The sequence below is a fragment of the Pestalotiopsis fici genome, assembly GCF_000516985.1.
Source record: "Pestalotiopsis fici W106-1 unplaced genomic scaffold PFICI_Scf_12, whole genome shotgun sequence".
Taxonomy (NCBI): domain Eukaryota; kingdom Fungi; phylum Ascomycota; class Sordariomycetes; order Amphisphaeriales; family Sporocadaceae; genus Pestalotiopsis; species Pestalotiopsis fici.
The window spans coordinates 1,103,993-1,119,027 of record NW_006917102.1 but is presented as its reverse complement, the minus strand read 5'-3'; the positions used below and the strand labels follow the sequence as shown (position 1 = coordinate 1,119,027).

General features: G+C 52.3%; 4 protein-coding genes across 4 annotated transcripts; 1 reads left to right on the top strand and 3 right to left on the bottom strand.

The window, feature by feature from the left end:
• Nucleotides 1-666: 666 nt before the first annotated feature.
• On the top strand, nt 667-4,326 carry PFICI_14099 (uncharacterized protein; the record flags this gene model as incomplete). The annotated part of the gene is made up of 1 exon (XM_007842680.1): nt 667-4,326. One exon carries the CDS (start codon nt 667-669, stop codon nt 4,324-4,326), a length of 3,660 nt encoding a protein of 1,219 aa, XP_007840871.1.
• A 1,006-nt stretch (nt 4,327-5,332) lies between these two features.
• On the bottom strand, nt 5,333-7,274 carry PFICI_14098 (uncharacterized protein; the record flags this gene model as incomplete). Its single annotated transcript, XM_007842679.1, has 6 exons — nt 5,333-5,833; nt 5,894-5,993; nt 6,047-6,123; nt 6,521-6,678; nt 6,882-7,010; nt 7,223-7,274. 6 exons carry the CDS (start codon nt 7,272-7,274, stop codon nt 5,333-5,335), a joined length of 1,017 nt encoding a protein of 338 aa, XP_007840870.1.
• Nucleotides 7,275-9,471: 2,197 nt separating this feature from the next.
• PFICI_14097 (Hydroxymethylglutaryl-CoA synthase) lies at nt 9,472-11,233 on the bottom strand (the record flags this gene model as incomplete). Its single annotated transcript, XM_007842678.1, has 4 exons — nt 9,472-9,609; nt 9,682-10,763; nt 10,863-10,965; nt 11,174-11,233. The coding sequence occupies 4 exons, from the start codon at nt 11,231-11,233 to the stop codon at nt 9,472-9,474; spliced, it is 1,383 nt and encodes a 460-aa protein (XP_007840869.1).
• A 2,557-nt stretch (nt 11,234-13,790) lies between these two features.
• Nucleotides 13,791-14,991, bottom strand: PFICI_14096 (uncharacterized protein; the record flags this gene model as incomplete). The annotated part of the gene is made up of 3 exons (XM_007842677.1): nt 13,791-14,329; nt 14,411-14,633; nt 14,701-14,991. 3 exons carry the CDS (start codon nt 14,989-14,991, stop codon nt 13,791-13,793), a joined length of 1,053 nt encoding a protein of 350 aa, XP_007840868.1.
• Between the last annotated feature and the right edge of the window lie 44 nt (nt 14,992-15,035).

Below are 15,035 nucleotides of genomic sequence, written 5' to 3'. Positions count from 1 at the left end.
GAAATTTAGACATGGCTATTTGTTAGCTTCAAGGAATCGGTCTCAGTCATGATGAATTTTCTTCCCAGGTAAAAGGGTGTTGCCGAGCGTAATATCAACCACTGCGGGTGGGTTAAGTAAACGCTAGACGTTATCCTTGTATGATATTGCAGCCAGGACTGCAATGATTCCAAGTTGGGCATTCCCGCTGTAGATATTGCCATATTCAGACTACATATACACGTGCCTTTGAAAGAAACAACCCTGCCATCTTCTTTGTTTGGTTCTGTCGACTCACGGAAAAGGTACTGGGTGCCCCTCCTCTAGGTATGTAGTGTAGAAGAGAATTCCACATTTGATTCACCGCTACGCGACCCTCTTCCTCTATGATGGGTAAAGTGACCTCCTAAGGCCCCACTATTGCACAACAGATAGCGCCCCAGCCGCTGTAAGTCACCCGGCCGATAAGCCAAGCTGCGACCTAAGCTCCCTGGGCATAAGGCAGGTCAGGTTAATACAGGTAAATGCATGTAGTGTGACGACGACCGGCAGCTGTAGTTTAGTCTCCGAGACAATGACACAACAAACAAAACACACCCGATTTCTTGCTTCTGCTTCTTCAAGACATCTTCCAGGCTTGCTGCTACTTCCCCATGACGCCCAGTGCCAGATGACGACCGGCATACCATGGTCCTCCAGGGCAGAGACGTCGCCGCCGCCGGGCTCGTCTGCTTCGTAGCCTGGGGCTACGCCATCGCCTGGCTCCCGGCCCTCCGGTGGGCTGGCTACGCCTTTGTTGCCGGCTGTCTCCTGACCATCGTCTCCGTGTTTGCCCTCATATTGCTCACGTCGCGCGGGGGTGCCGCCTACTACAACAACCATGTTCGGCGAAATCGATCTGCGAGGCCGCGGGCCGTCGAGTTCGTGGGGCCCCTTGCCTGGCGGAGGGAGACGAGCTCGCTCCGAGTCCGCCAAATCTACGAGCCCGCGCCCCTGTATCCGGATTCGCGGCGCATCTCGCACGCCCTCGACGAACTGCTCCGCATGATTCTCCGGGACTTTGTCAAGTCTTGGTACGCACACATTAGCAGCAACCCGGTTTTTGCCAACGAGGTCGACAAGGTTGTGAGGATCGCGCTGGCCAATATTCGCAATCGCCTGCTGGACGTTGATCTGGTGGATGTGATTACGAGCCGGATCGTGCCCATCTTGACGGCGCACTTTCGGGACTTCAACGATGCGGAACGGGCAGTGAGAGGCAGGAAGCTGAACAAGTCCGTGACCGAGACGGAAGAGCTGGACCTCGCCATCGCTGCAAAGTACAAGGAGGGCAAACTGCATGCGGCCGCCAGCCTGGCCTATTCAGACCCAAAGATGATGCAGCAGGAACACTTGCGCAAGATTGTTGCCGGCATACTCCCCAAAGTGTTGCCACAGAGCACTCTTAACAGCCGAGCAGTTTCAAGCATCGTGCGCGAGATTGTGGGCTGTGCAGTGCTTCATCCCGTCATAACCATGCTGAGCCAACCGGATACTTGGAACCAGATCATGGAGAATTATGGACGGACCATGCTGCAGGATCGGTCTACTGTCAAGAAGCTGAGAGCGGCGCTGGATACTCATGCAAGCCCCAATCCCAAAAGCCGTAGCAAAGCGGCCTTGACATTTCCAAAGCTCTCGCCCGGGGACGGTGAGAGGAGGTTCGAAAAGTGGATCAGGAACATCAGGAGAGTGAACAATCTCTCTGATGCCAGGAGATTTAGGAGTGAGGTCGCAAGCCAGTTGAGAAAAGACTCTGAGCAGGAGGGGCAAGATCAAGTATATATGAGGCGACTAGAGATGGGCAAAAGATTACTGGACCAGAGAGTTCATCAACTTGCTGCAGGAGGCGATCGAAGACCCATGCCCAATTTCGCGAATAACTCTCCGCCTTCAGAGAGCTCTCGTCTAGAGCATGCCCGCTTGGCCGATCTGCTGCGAGACACTTCAGGCTTGTCATACTTCATGGAGTACATGGATAGACAAAAAATGATGCCTCTGGTACAATTTTGGTTGGTTGTCGATGGATTCCGCAATCCCCTCGAAGACGATGGACCAGAAAATGAGCAATTACCATCAACACTCCCGCCTTGGACATACTCTGACCGCCTCGACCTCGCCCAGATAGAACAGGCATACATGTCAAAACCTGAGCTCAAAGTGCCGGAATCATCAAGAAAGGCGATTCGAAACTTCTTGGAGGCTGGCAAAGGTGCTACCCCTGAACAGTACTTCAGAGCGAGACGTGCAGTTTTGCGGGCGCAAAGTGTCGTGCTCGAGGAGATGCAATCAAAATATTTTCAACCATTCAAAAAATCCGATCTATGGTATAAATGTTTGGCATCTGAAGAAGCATCAAAGAAAACCGTCTCCTTGCTTCCACCACCACTGCCGCCTAGGCCAGCCAGCCCCCCTTTGGCCAGAGCATCTACATCATACCAACCAATTAAACCTGCACCAACCTCTGTCGCCAGGCTGAACCCTCGACTGAATGCACAAGCAAGGCGTGGCCTGTCGGCTACAGATTTGCGGCAGGCTGTTAATGGTAGCCATAGTCCTGATCGGCTCATGGGTCGGCGCTCTCTTGATGAGCCTGCCGGTGCGCCCCTATTCGACGATGATGATTTGGAGCATGACCCCATGGGTGACTCGATTCAAAGCCTGGATCAGGATCCTACAAATCCTGCTCCCGATAATCGGGTGGTGCAGGCTATGGAAGAGGCGCTGAACAACATCATGGAAACTGAAAGACCTCGGACGGCCGAGGATCTTCGTGAGTCATTGTTTGGTGATGAGGATGGGTCAGCCAGTCTCTTCCCTGGCAACGACAACGATTCGGCGCGTGGATCTGTGGACCTGCAACGATCCGGTCCTTCTTCGTCTGGAAAGGAGGTGGGCAAGCCCAGTCTGTCATCATTGGGTCTTGTGAGCGCAGCGTCTCGAATTGGCGTCTTTGAAGATAACGACTTGTTTGGCGACGAGGATAAGTTCCTGGCCGAGGATGGAGACGACCCTTCTGAAGAAACAGGAAACCCTGAGGATGAAGTACACGAAGCGGCACCAGGCGATTTAGGCCTAGCTGAAGCAATCACTGTACTTACAAACGCTATTGACCGACTTGTCGCGCAGGAAGCTGTGCTCGACTCGCTGATGAAGAAGGCGGAGCTGACCAACAATACGGCCGAATTGCGCATCCTGAGGAAATCAAAAGGGAGTCTTCAAAGAGAGCTCAGGCGGAAGGAGTTACAAAGGCAGCAATACGTCGTTCAGGAGAGCGACAACAGTCTTTATGGTCGTTCGTCCATTAGCATCAAAGCGATCCAGGTGGGACGAGAAGATGACGGCAAGGAGTTTGCGCTATACGTGATAGAGGTCCAGCGTGTGGCCGGCGAGAAGATGCCGGCCGCCACATGGATTGTCACGAGGCGTTATAGCGAGTTCCACGAGCTGCACCAAAAGCTTCGGCATAGATATCCCTCGGTCCGAGACTTGGACTTTCCACGGAGACGGGTCATGATGAAGCTGCAGAGCGAGTTTCTGCGTAAACGCCAGCAAGCGCTCGAGCAGTATCTGCAGCAACTTTTACGGCTTCCTGAAGTTTGCCGCTCTCGCGACCTGCGTGCTTTCTTGTCGCAAAGTGTCATTAAGGAGGGCGAGGATCTTATCTCGCGCGAAGACAAGAAGGACATGATGACCAGATTCTATGACTCGGTAACGGACGGAATGGAGGACATACTTGGCAACATACCAGTTCTCGATCAACTCTCGGTGGCCGGCCAGAATCTGATTGCAGCCGCAACCAGCCAGCTGAACACACACATGGTGCCATTGCCACTCAACGTGGGCGAAGATGCTCTTACGGCAGCCGAGGCGGAAGCTGAACTAAATGCTTTCGAGAACAAGGAGCTTGAGCCTTTTATCAAACCCATCTGTGACATATTCCTGGAAATCTTTGAGCTGAACCGAGGCAACAATTGGCTGCGTGGCCGCGCCGTGGTGGTCGTGCTCCACCAGTTGCTCGGCGGCACAGTGGAGCGCAAAGTACGTGACAATATCAAAGTCCTTGTGCAGGAAGACGCCATTCTCAAATACATTGGCCTGCTCAAGGACAGCATGTGGCCCGACGGCGAGATGAAGAAAAACAAAGCCTTCCGTACAAATGCGGAAAAGGCCAAGACGAGGCGCGAGGCGGGCTTGATGCTGGCCACGCTCATCCCCGACCTGGCGGGTAGTGTCGTGGGACGGCTGAATGCTCAAGCCGCAAGTCGGAGGCTCTTTGCTACCCTCAATAATGAAAGACTAAAGTAAGTTGATTGCTCCTGTTCCCGCGCTGCATAGACACGGGACCCCTTTGTGCTAATGTTTTCCTCAGCACGCATCTGGTATATACCCTTCTTGATGAGCTAGTAGATGTTATATTTGGAATAACTCCCAGGCAATTCCTCGCAAGTGATTCTTGAATCAAACATGAAGAATTCCGAGCACCGGCCTAGAATACCGATACGTGGGACGAAGTGACGAAAGAGAGCGACGAGTCAAGAGTCCTTTTTGCATCATCAGAAACAGGGGGGGGGGTTGGGTTTCCTTTATCTATCCTGCATAGCAATGGCGTTTTCTTCAAGTGGTAATCTTTGAAGCCAATGGAAAAAAGAGGTTCGAAATTTGTATTGCTTTTGCTCGAGTACCCATATAACAAGCAGGCAGGCAGTCAATCAAGTGGATGGAGGGAGTATAGAAGAGATATTATAATTAATCAGTTTTACCCCTTTCCCCAAACACTTTTAGACGAGGGAGACATTGGACACGTGCGTCAGCTAAAGTCGCGATTTGTCTAGAGCACTGGCAAGAAAACGCACTGCATAATCATGACTTTTAACGTTATTTTCCAAAGTATTTTTCATTCTCGTTATACACGGCATCAAGCGTACAGAAGCAGTGAAGTATGATTCCATTATACAGTCGACCTCGTTTGAAAGAAGAAAAATACCAAGCTGAAACTTTTCAAGGTCCAAAAAATCGTGCTGTGTCCCTGCAAACCATAAAATGTTGAAACAGAATCCCTATTCCATTTTTGCCTCACGAAGAAAAGAATACAGATAGAAAAAAAAGAAAGAAAGAAAAGCATCTCATTCAATTGTCGTCAGTTTGCCTTGGTACGGGTGACGTAGAACTTTGTCAGTGCCCACGTTCGAATGTTCAGTTTTGTTGTTGCTGATTTTTTTTTCGCCCTGATGTCGAAAAATAAAAAATAATTTGAGGCGGCGATTGATCTAGACAAAGTAAGGGATGACCCCTCAAAGGGAAGTGGAAAGAATTACCAGTATCCTCCACCACCTCCGCCGCCGCCGCCGCCGCCGCCGCCTCTGCGGTAATCTTCGCCGCCACGAGGGTAACCACCGTCGCGTGGACCAAAGCCGCGATCGCGTGGCGGGTAATCACGTGGAGGTCCATCGTACGGAGGGCGCTCATACGGAGGTCGGCCTCCACCATTAGGGTATGGCTCGGGAGGTCCATAATCTCGTCGGTAGGGGTCATCGTATCCTCCTCGGCCGCGGGGCGCACCATAATCCTCCATAGGCGGGCCACGTCGGGGTGGCGATCGTCCATATCCGCGGTCGTCGTAGTAAGGATCTCGGGGGCCTCGAGGACTTCGATCACGGTAGCCACCTCGGTAATCCTCACGGCGGGGACTATAGCCGCGAGGGGGTCCGCGTCTTTCGTAATCGTTGGGTGGGCCGCCATTGTACGGGCCACCACGGCCTCGTGGCGATCGAGAGCGGAAACGGTCGCGACCGGGAGGGGGGCCGGATTGAATCTGTGCAGATTATTAGTCTTACAAGCTGGGAGTATAAAAATCATACTGAGGCAAACAAACATCGGCCAAGCAGGTCACTCGCTGACCCTTGAATTCGCGCTGGTCAAGCTTCTCCACGGCAGTTCTGAGATCGGCTTCCGTCTCAAACTCGACAAAGCTCCTGCGCAACGATTAACAACTGATCGCATCAAGCTCATATTACAGTGTACACACCCGCTGCCCTTGCCATCGCGGCCGGTCTCCGAGTAGACGACGTCGAGGCTGGATTGACGGGCAAAGTCTTTCAAGTCCTAGATCCAGAATCCAAGTAAGTGGTAGTCCCAGGAGCGGAATGGATTTGCGATTGGTGGTGGCGCGTTGCCGGTGATTTCTTCTCCAGTAATAACAGCAAAGGACCGAGTGAGGCCCAGAAGCACCAATCCAGAGGTCCTAAACCAGCAGTAAATCCATCGTAGGAGGGTCCTATCGGGCGCCTTGTCCAGATCGGACCCGTTCTACCGGTTGAGCCATCCGGACCAGGGGGCTGCAAGGACTCAAGATGAAAGGTGATATCCTGAGCTTTCAGCCGAACCTCGTGTATGGATGGCTTGACCCACGACTGCGCTAAGCTCTGATATCCTAGAGAACCACGGGGAAGGTCCAGGGGCGAGATACAGAAGGTGATAGTAGACGGGAGTAGTAACAGACCTGCCAGCTGGTATCATTGGGAAGTCCAGTGATCTGCATCCGGTAAGGGGTGCGTCTCGGGCGAGGAGGTGCTCTCTCATGGGTGCCAAAGCCCTCTCGGTTGCGAGAGCCACGAGCGAATTGGACGGTCAATCGTTCGCCCATGAAATCGGATCCATCTTTGCGAGTAACGCTGTATTAGCCGGGGGAACAACGGGGAGGGTCAGGGTTTGCGGTGGCCAGAAAGAGTCCATGACGTACGGAAGGCTGCAGAGAAGAAGCATCATGTTAGCACAAGTCCATTGAATCCAAGGAGCAACGCATGTTTGGATTTCTGGATGGTGGTGGTGGTCAGCGGGAAAGCCAGAGAGGGAGTACATACCAGGAACAACGTCGCGGGCATCCATTGCATCTTTGTATTCGATGAAGCCGAAGCCATTCATGAGCTTGATCTCAGTAATCTCGCCGGTTCCATGGGTCGCAAAGTGAGCCTCGACATCGGTCTTGGTGACTGGGTTTCGCAAGTCAGTACGGCGGGGCAATGAAATCACGAGCTGTCGACAGGGTAGGTAGGGAATACTGGAACGCGAGCATTGGTAGCTGCTGGAGCTTCCTGGTCGCGCTGAGCGGCACAGACAGAGAAGACCTTCGAGGACAGCAGAAGAGCTCGCGCAAGCTCTGGATGGGCAATGGAGGAACACAAAAAGAGAGAGAATAGCTTACCTCCCTTGGGCAAATTGCCCAAGTAGAGACGCGTAGCCGACACCTCAGTCATATTGCTCGTCGAAACTGATGGACAGGATCGAATTGAAGCTTGCGGCGGCCGGGCTGAGGATGGGGAACCGAGGCGAGGATGGGAAAATAATGTCGCGATCAATTAAGACCTAGGTATGGGCGAAGCTCCACAGGGCTGGGTGCAATGACGCTGGCTTAGGGAAATCCAATTCCCAATCCCCAACGATGCAGATTTCAGAAAACCGCCAGCAAAAAGAGATGGAAAAGAATAGGAAAAAAAGAAAAGGAAAAAAAAGTAAAGACCCAATCAATCACACTTCGGCTGGAGGTGAACGGGAGCCTTTTGGGTGAAACGAGAATGAATTGTCTGTCCCGTTTGCCGCCGTGGGTGCGATCGGGCAGAATATAAGAAAGCAGTTAAAGGCGGCGGCGGGGAAATCGAGGATTTGCTGCAATACCTATGCAGTGTACTGGTGGTAGGCGAGCCGAACCGTGGTCAAAGTTGCAGTTGTTGCGCGCAGTGAGCGGCAGAGCAGCTAATTATTTTTCTTCCTCCTCCCTCGTCTCTCTCTCTCTCTTCCCTCCTTGGATCAACGACGGGCAAGAAGGCTTGCAGCGTTCCAGGCCGGCAGGGATGAAACCCCCAGGACTTGTTGTTGTTGTTGATGTTATTGCTGTGTAGTGCCTATGTATCTTTATAGTGATTGATAGGTGATTGATGTACCTGACGACACGAACAGAAAGAAACAAGGTTTCTGTATCAAGGTAGAGGGAATTAAAAAAAAAAGGCTGATGCAGAAATATAGAGAGACAAGACAGGAGAACGGCGAGAATATTGAGCTGAACCTTCTTTTCTCATTCACCAAAATCAGTAGTACATTGTTAGTGGCACATAGACACCAACAGACAGAGAGAGAGAGAAACAACAAGAGCACAAGGGAAAAAAAAGACCGAGCTTGCTACCCATTCGTCATCAACACAGACCGAGACTCCAGCAGCTGGGTCGGGGGCGGCGTCGATCTTTGGGGGTGTGGTCCGGTGGGTGGATGGGATGTGGGCTCGGGTGGGTGGTGCCTCTGTCTCTCTCCCAAAGTCCTTGGTCCTATCTTCTGTCAAGTCAACTCAAGCATCTGCCATTCGGGCATGCTGGGGCTGTGGCGGGCCTCCCCAAGGGCCCTTCTTTCCTTGCCCAGGCTTCGAGGCTTGTCACTGTCACAGGCTTGCAAGCTTGTGCCTGTGCCTGTGCCTGTGCCTGTCCGGTGCCCAGTTACTCGCTACACATTCCGAAATACATTTCAGGTTTAGCCGAGTCTGGGGTTGCGAGCGCTTAGACCACTGCTCGGTCAGGGACCCTTGGTATAATCGATGCATGTAGTACAATAGAGACCTTGCCAGACCGGTTGGAATCCAGGTACGTATGTGCAATCTGTAGCCGTTTTGATGCACCATGGAGACATTGAGCGCAGAGAGACATACATGATGCACATGTGATCAAGTAGAGAGAGCCTTTCCCGTCACATATGTACTTATCTGGGGTATCTAGCGCATACCTGGAGCTACATAGTCACCTACATTAGGTACTATTCAGGCACTGAGCACGTGTCCAGTGCATTTCGTGAAAACACATCGCACTCTTTGCTTGTCTATTTTTATTTGAACCTTGCATACGGAATATATAACTACCAAGGTTGCGCACCCCCGGATGCTCATCAGCCTAGTATTTAGCATGAATAGGGATGCCAGAGAGGCCGTTGAACCGTTACATTTCGGATGGAATACACTATAATGATTCGCGCATCAGTCTGTCTTGTCACTACCACCACTCGAGCATCAAAGTAGAGCGAGTGGACGATTTATTCATTTACTCATGCATATAACGACGCACAATCCACGTTTGCAGAAATTTTACATGGTAAAATTCTATCGTCTTATTAAAAAGAGAACAAATGCCTCTTATAGAGCCTGCTATATACAAGCCAAATCATGTCGCTCTAGCTGTAGCCCGGTTACTATGATGTGAGCTTTTTTTTTGTGCTCATCTATTGCATTGCCTTTTGTTGCTGTGCTCCGCTGTAAAGGGGGTATTCGCGTTGGGCGCGCGCAAAGGGTAAATTCGTTCAAACATTTCATGACGGTCATAGCTTGGGAGAAATCTATACGCCTCCCACTAGACCCTGGTCCACATTGGTGGTCCTTATTCATGGTCGTGGAAAGAACAGCTGGCTGTCCTTTGATATCTATTGCTTGATGGCGTAGAATCGCTTGAACATGTCGTCGACCTTCTCGAGGTAGTAGGTGCCAGGAAGAATGGTCGAAACGTCACCCTTGGGGACAAAGTCCTTCTGGAGGTGAGCCTTGTGGCGGAGTTCGCAGAACTAGATTCGTCAAGTATCAGTAAAAGGAGCCAGGATATACATAAATAGCAGGTTGGTGTCTTTGCAACTTACAGCCTCGTAGGTCTCGGGGCTGAGGGCACGGCGGGCAGCCAGCTTGTTAGGGATGTCCAGAGCCTTGGCAATCTCCTCGGTGCTGCCGTTGACGCGCAGCGACAAGAAGGATGCTGCCAAACCGGAGCCGTAGCTGAAGAGACCGATGCGCTTGCCCTGAAGGTTTGCGCTGTCGACGTGGGAAACCAGGGAAGAAAGACCACCCCAGACACTGGCACAGTACATGTTGCCGACGTTGGTGGAGACCTGGATGGCAGGCTGCACACGCTCGGCGAAGCGCTTCTTGGTCAAGGTCATGAAGGCCTTCTCGACGACCTTGTCGGTCAAAGACTTGTCGTAGGGCATGTCGCGAACCTCGGCGGGGACCTCGGCGAAAACAGCGTTCTCGGGGTCAGCGAGGTAGTCGTGGTACAAAAGACGAGCGTACGACTTCTGGACGACCTTGCAGGTAGGGGAGTGGAAAGCCATGTAGTCGAAACGGTCAAGAGGGGTCTTGCTGGACTCGGTGGCGGCACCGTTGCCGTTGGCGTGACCGTTGGCAGCCTTGGCCAGGACGGCCTCACGGTTGTTGTAGGCCCGGTAGGCGGCATCGAGAGCCCTGGTGTAGCAGGTGAGCGAGTAGTGACCGTCGACGTAGGGGTACTCGCTGGTCAGGTCGGGCTTGTAGAAGTCGTAGACGTGCTCCATATAAGTTCCACGCAGACCGGGCTCGACGACGAGCGGGGCGTTGGGTCCGATGAGCATGGCAACGCAGCCAGCACCACCAGTGGGTCTGGCGTTGCCCTTGGCGTAGAGGGCAATGTCGCCAGCCACAACAATGGCATCTCTGCCGTCCCAGCCCGACGACTCGACCCAGTTGATGGTGTTGAACATGGCATTTGTACCACCGTAGCAGGCGTTGATAGTATCGACACCCTCAATGTTTGTGTTCTCGCCAAAGAGCTGCATCAAGACGGACTTGACCGACTTGGACTTGTCGAGAATGGTCTCGGTACCGACCTCGAGACGACCAATGTTGTTGACATCGATGTTGTATTTCTTGATCAGCTGGGACACAGCGGTCAAGGCAAACGAGTAGATATCTGTGATTATGCAATTGTGTCAGTCGAGGGGCCGCGCATTGAGAAGCGAGCTGCCGCTGCAGTTGGGCAGAGGGATCTAGGAGAGGAATTATTACGTACCCTCTCTGTCATCACAGAAGGTCATCTTGGTTTGGCCGAGACCAATTGTGTACTTGCCGGTACCGACATTGTCGTGCTTCTCGAGCTCAGTCTGCTCAATATACTAGATGGCGGGGCACCGCAATGTTAATTTTCAGGGTCCAGTTGCGATTTTCGGAGAATGAGGGGCGGCGTTGGGAGGAAAAGCAGGTCGCAGGAACAGGATTGCCCAAAAAAGGGGTCCTTGTGCCCCAGAGACACGACGCGCGCGTGAATTGCACAAAACACGCAGAGTTGGCGGCGGCGGCGGCGGGGGGGAAATGGTCACTCACCTGGCTAGGAGTATAGAGTTCAATGGCCTTGATGCCGATGTTCTGGGGGCGGGCGGCCATGGTTTCTGACTTCTTTTTCTTTTTCTTCCTTCGACGAAAGCGTAGAGTGTTTGAGAAGGGTCGAGGATGCGTGGGAAAGTCAAAAATTTAAAGAAGTCGAGTCTAAAGGGGGACCGGAGTTATGTTAGTGACAGGGTTCGCAAAGAGAGGGTCAAGCAGGTTATTTGAACCACTTTCACCGCCAATTAATCCAATCCCGATGCAGACAGACTCGGAGGAGACTTGGGACTGGACTGCTTGCAGGAGGAGCCTCTTGGTTTGGTGGCGGCCGTTTTCTGGCGGTCTCCGAGTTGAGAGGGATGGACGCTGGAGTTTCCCGACCCCGGTGACCGACCACAAAGCGGCTGCAAGACGACCAACAACGGTTCCTCTTGAGCTGGCATATTTGGTGGGGATGAGATAATACGGATGGAGGAGGGGCTTGTTTGTGCTTGGGATCTTGCTTGCTGGGCCTGCTGGGCCTGCTGGACTTGCTGATCTTGTCTTGTTCCCTCATGCATGCTGAGGACGGGGTGTACTACCGAGGGCACTCCGATCACACAGGAGACGCAAGAATCAATCCGAAGAATAAGCTGACACTTACATGTGCTGATAAAGGAGAGTGTTTGCCTTGTCTCCGGAAGAAATTTCTTTGAATTTTCGAAAGAAAAAAAAAAGGGCCACGAGTATGTCGACAGAGGAGGAGAAAAGAGGCTTTTTGAACAGAAGTGCAGTCCCAGAGTACTATATTATATATTCCACCTATGGAGGGGGAAAGGGGATTCTCGCCTAGGAGGGACAACACCTCAGCAACCTACCACGGCCTTCCACTCTTCTCATACATAGATCGGTATTATTATGTAAATAGATCCGTCCCTCGGTCGTGGACTGATCTCCCATGGATTACCATGATAGTCTGTGGTGTGTAGGCAATGTAGCAGAGGAGCTTTTGCCAACACCACCGTGCGTACATTTACACAGGGCCCCCGTCAGTACCCAAGGTACCTAGACGCTGAGCCGGGCTCTTCCTTGGGTACCCAGTAGTGGATCTCAAACTGGCGGGTAAACTTCTTGACTGGCGGGCATTGGTTCTCAAAGGACCATTGGAAAAGAGAGGGAAAACGGCGCCTGGTTCTTCATCCAGACTGGCTGGTTTGCCAGACCGAATACTTGTACCCCTCAATCCTGCTATCTGCCCTCCATGTTACCTTGGTATACAGAAAAGTCCGGGCATGGTATTTGTGTAAGCACGGCATGTACAAAGGATCGGGGAGTATGCGCAGCGAGAATTGGGGGGTTGCGCATCCGGCCTGGGTTTGCCCGTGAAGGCTGCAACTTTCATGACTTTGAAGTTCCTCTGCGATTCTAACCCGCCAAGGCTCCCACAATCTGGCTACTAATCTCTCAAACCCCTGGCCGGTTTTTGGCTTATCGCGCCATAAAGACATTATTGAACCCCACTATACATTCGCAAACCCTTTGGCTTGTACACAGTATGTGAAAACTTATCAGATCAAAACTTGATTGACGTTGCCCCATCGAATCAAGGGTGCTATGGAACTCCCAAGGCCGATTTCAGGAACGTTGTTTGTGAACCGCGATTCCAATCTTGACCAAGCGTCCGTGACGGGGCTGCCCGCAAGGTAACTCCGAACCGAGCTGTGACGCTGTGAGTAATCATGACTGAGGTTTGAGAACTTGAGGGATATCGAGATTTGATCTTGGGAGCGTTTTTAGTTCAAGTTCGATTCATCTGGAGTTATTCGACGCCGTCGACTGGAATCGAGTCCGGCTCTTTTTGTTTTCTGTTGAGCGCAACGCTAGGCTATCAACACCAAAGCTTCTTAGCGCCCCGCCTCTTGATTCCCAGAAAAACAGTTATTATCGGGTACCGGTGTGCAAGCAATCAACCCCGGGCCGGTAGGTAAGGCTTGCTTTGACCAGCGCCGGACCTGCGCTTTCAGATCCCCGTCTCACTGCATGGCCGTGACTGGGACGGGCACATACCCGAACTGACAAATGCGTGTTTGCTGTTTGGCACATTGCTCTTGCAGATCCAAGGGCAGATCATCCTGCCAATTACCCATACTGAGATAAACTCAATGGGGTTTGGCCGAGTCTGACCAAATGAATTGCTATCTCCAGAAAGGATGCTCAGCCACTGATAATTACGCGAAATGGTCTGATTTCAGCCGGCCTTATTTGCTGCCGTACAATAGGCGGCCAGAGATCGAAATCTAGAACGTCAGCTCCAGGTTACATTATCGTGTCCCGTCATGGTTTTATCTTGGTGCCTAGACAGATATAAGCTTGTTTCCTTGTTGTCTAAGTTGTGCCAATGGCGCAAATGACGGGGTTTACTGTGTGATAGAAGCTTATGTCCAGCTATACCATTAAGGTTATCCCAGGATGCAGCAGTTGTTTCACAGACTTGGGTTTCACGAGCAAGGGTCGAGCACTGCCTCGTTCAAGGCGCTGTATATACCATTTGTCGATTATATGGATAGCCTCGTGGGCATTCTACAATCAACAAACATTACAACCAGGCAACAGTCAAACTACCCCTGGTCATATGTAATTACTGCCATTCCACGCTCCATGTAGCTTCCCCTGAGCGGAACGGTACGACCTCAACGCCCGCTCCCTTGATCGATGATGTAATGACCTCGTCTCCCTTTTTCACCACAATCTTCTTGCTGCTCTGCTCAATGCCGTAGAACTTGCGACCCCATTCTCCAAGGAAGCCGGTGAGGAACTCTTCCGTCACCTGCTCGTCCTTGATGTCGCCCCTTTCCACGGCGTCCTCGAGGGCGTTCATGACGTACTGGACCGCGTACGGCTGGGTAAAGACACCAGCGGCAGCTTTGCCGTTCTTCTTGGCTGCAACGTCGTGCGGCGCCGAGTCAGTGCCCAGGAAGAATCTGCCGTTGCTGTTTACGGCTGCCTCCAAAAGGCCTCTGCGGTCGGCAGGGGTCTTGGCGACGGGCTTGCAGAAGCAAAAGGCGTTGCCTGCCCAGTCATCGACGAGCAGGGACAGATGGTGGGCCGTAATGGTGCCCACGACGGTGTCGCCGCATGAACGAACAGCCTTGACGGCATCTGCCGTCGTGCAGTGCTCTGTGTCATTGGTTAGTGGGGATAGCCGTCATGTGGCTGACCCATGAGGCAGCGTTGGGAAAATGGTAATATAGTACGCACCTAGGACGATTCTGAGTTTTGGGAAGCGTCGGTGCAGGTCCTGCAATGTGGGCAGGAAGCTTGCCTCGGCGTTCATGACGGTAATGTCCTTGCGGTCACTGGGCACCTCGCCGTGAAGATTCAGCACCAGGCCCTCTTCTTCCATTGCCTTGAAGACGGGGAAGAAGGGCTCGTATGAAATGACACCAGACGAGGAGTTGGTGGTGACTCCTGCCGGGTAAGACTAAGTGAAGCCATTAGCCATGTCGTTCCATGGAAAATTATAGACCATGTAGGAAGAACCCTCTTACTTTAATGCCCGCAATGCCGGCTTTTTTGGCCTCACGGACAACATCGGGCGTGATGCTCTCGTGCAAGTAGAGAGTCATCATGTAGGTGATGCTGGAGTCAATCTTCTGGAGTCGCTCCTTGTACGCCAAAGCAGCAGCAACTGTGGTCACTGGTGGTACGAGGTTGGGCATCACGTATACTACGTCGACACCTCCTTGGCGGATGGTGGGCGTCACGGCCTCGGCCATGGCTCCATCACGCAAGTGTACATGGAAATCTGCCGCCGCGGGCAAGGTGTATGAGTCCTTCATTTTTAATATTGGCAGGCGTTTATGCAAAAGTGGATTGAGTGGGA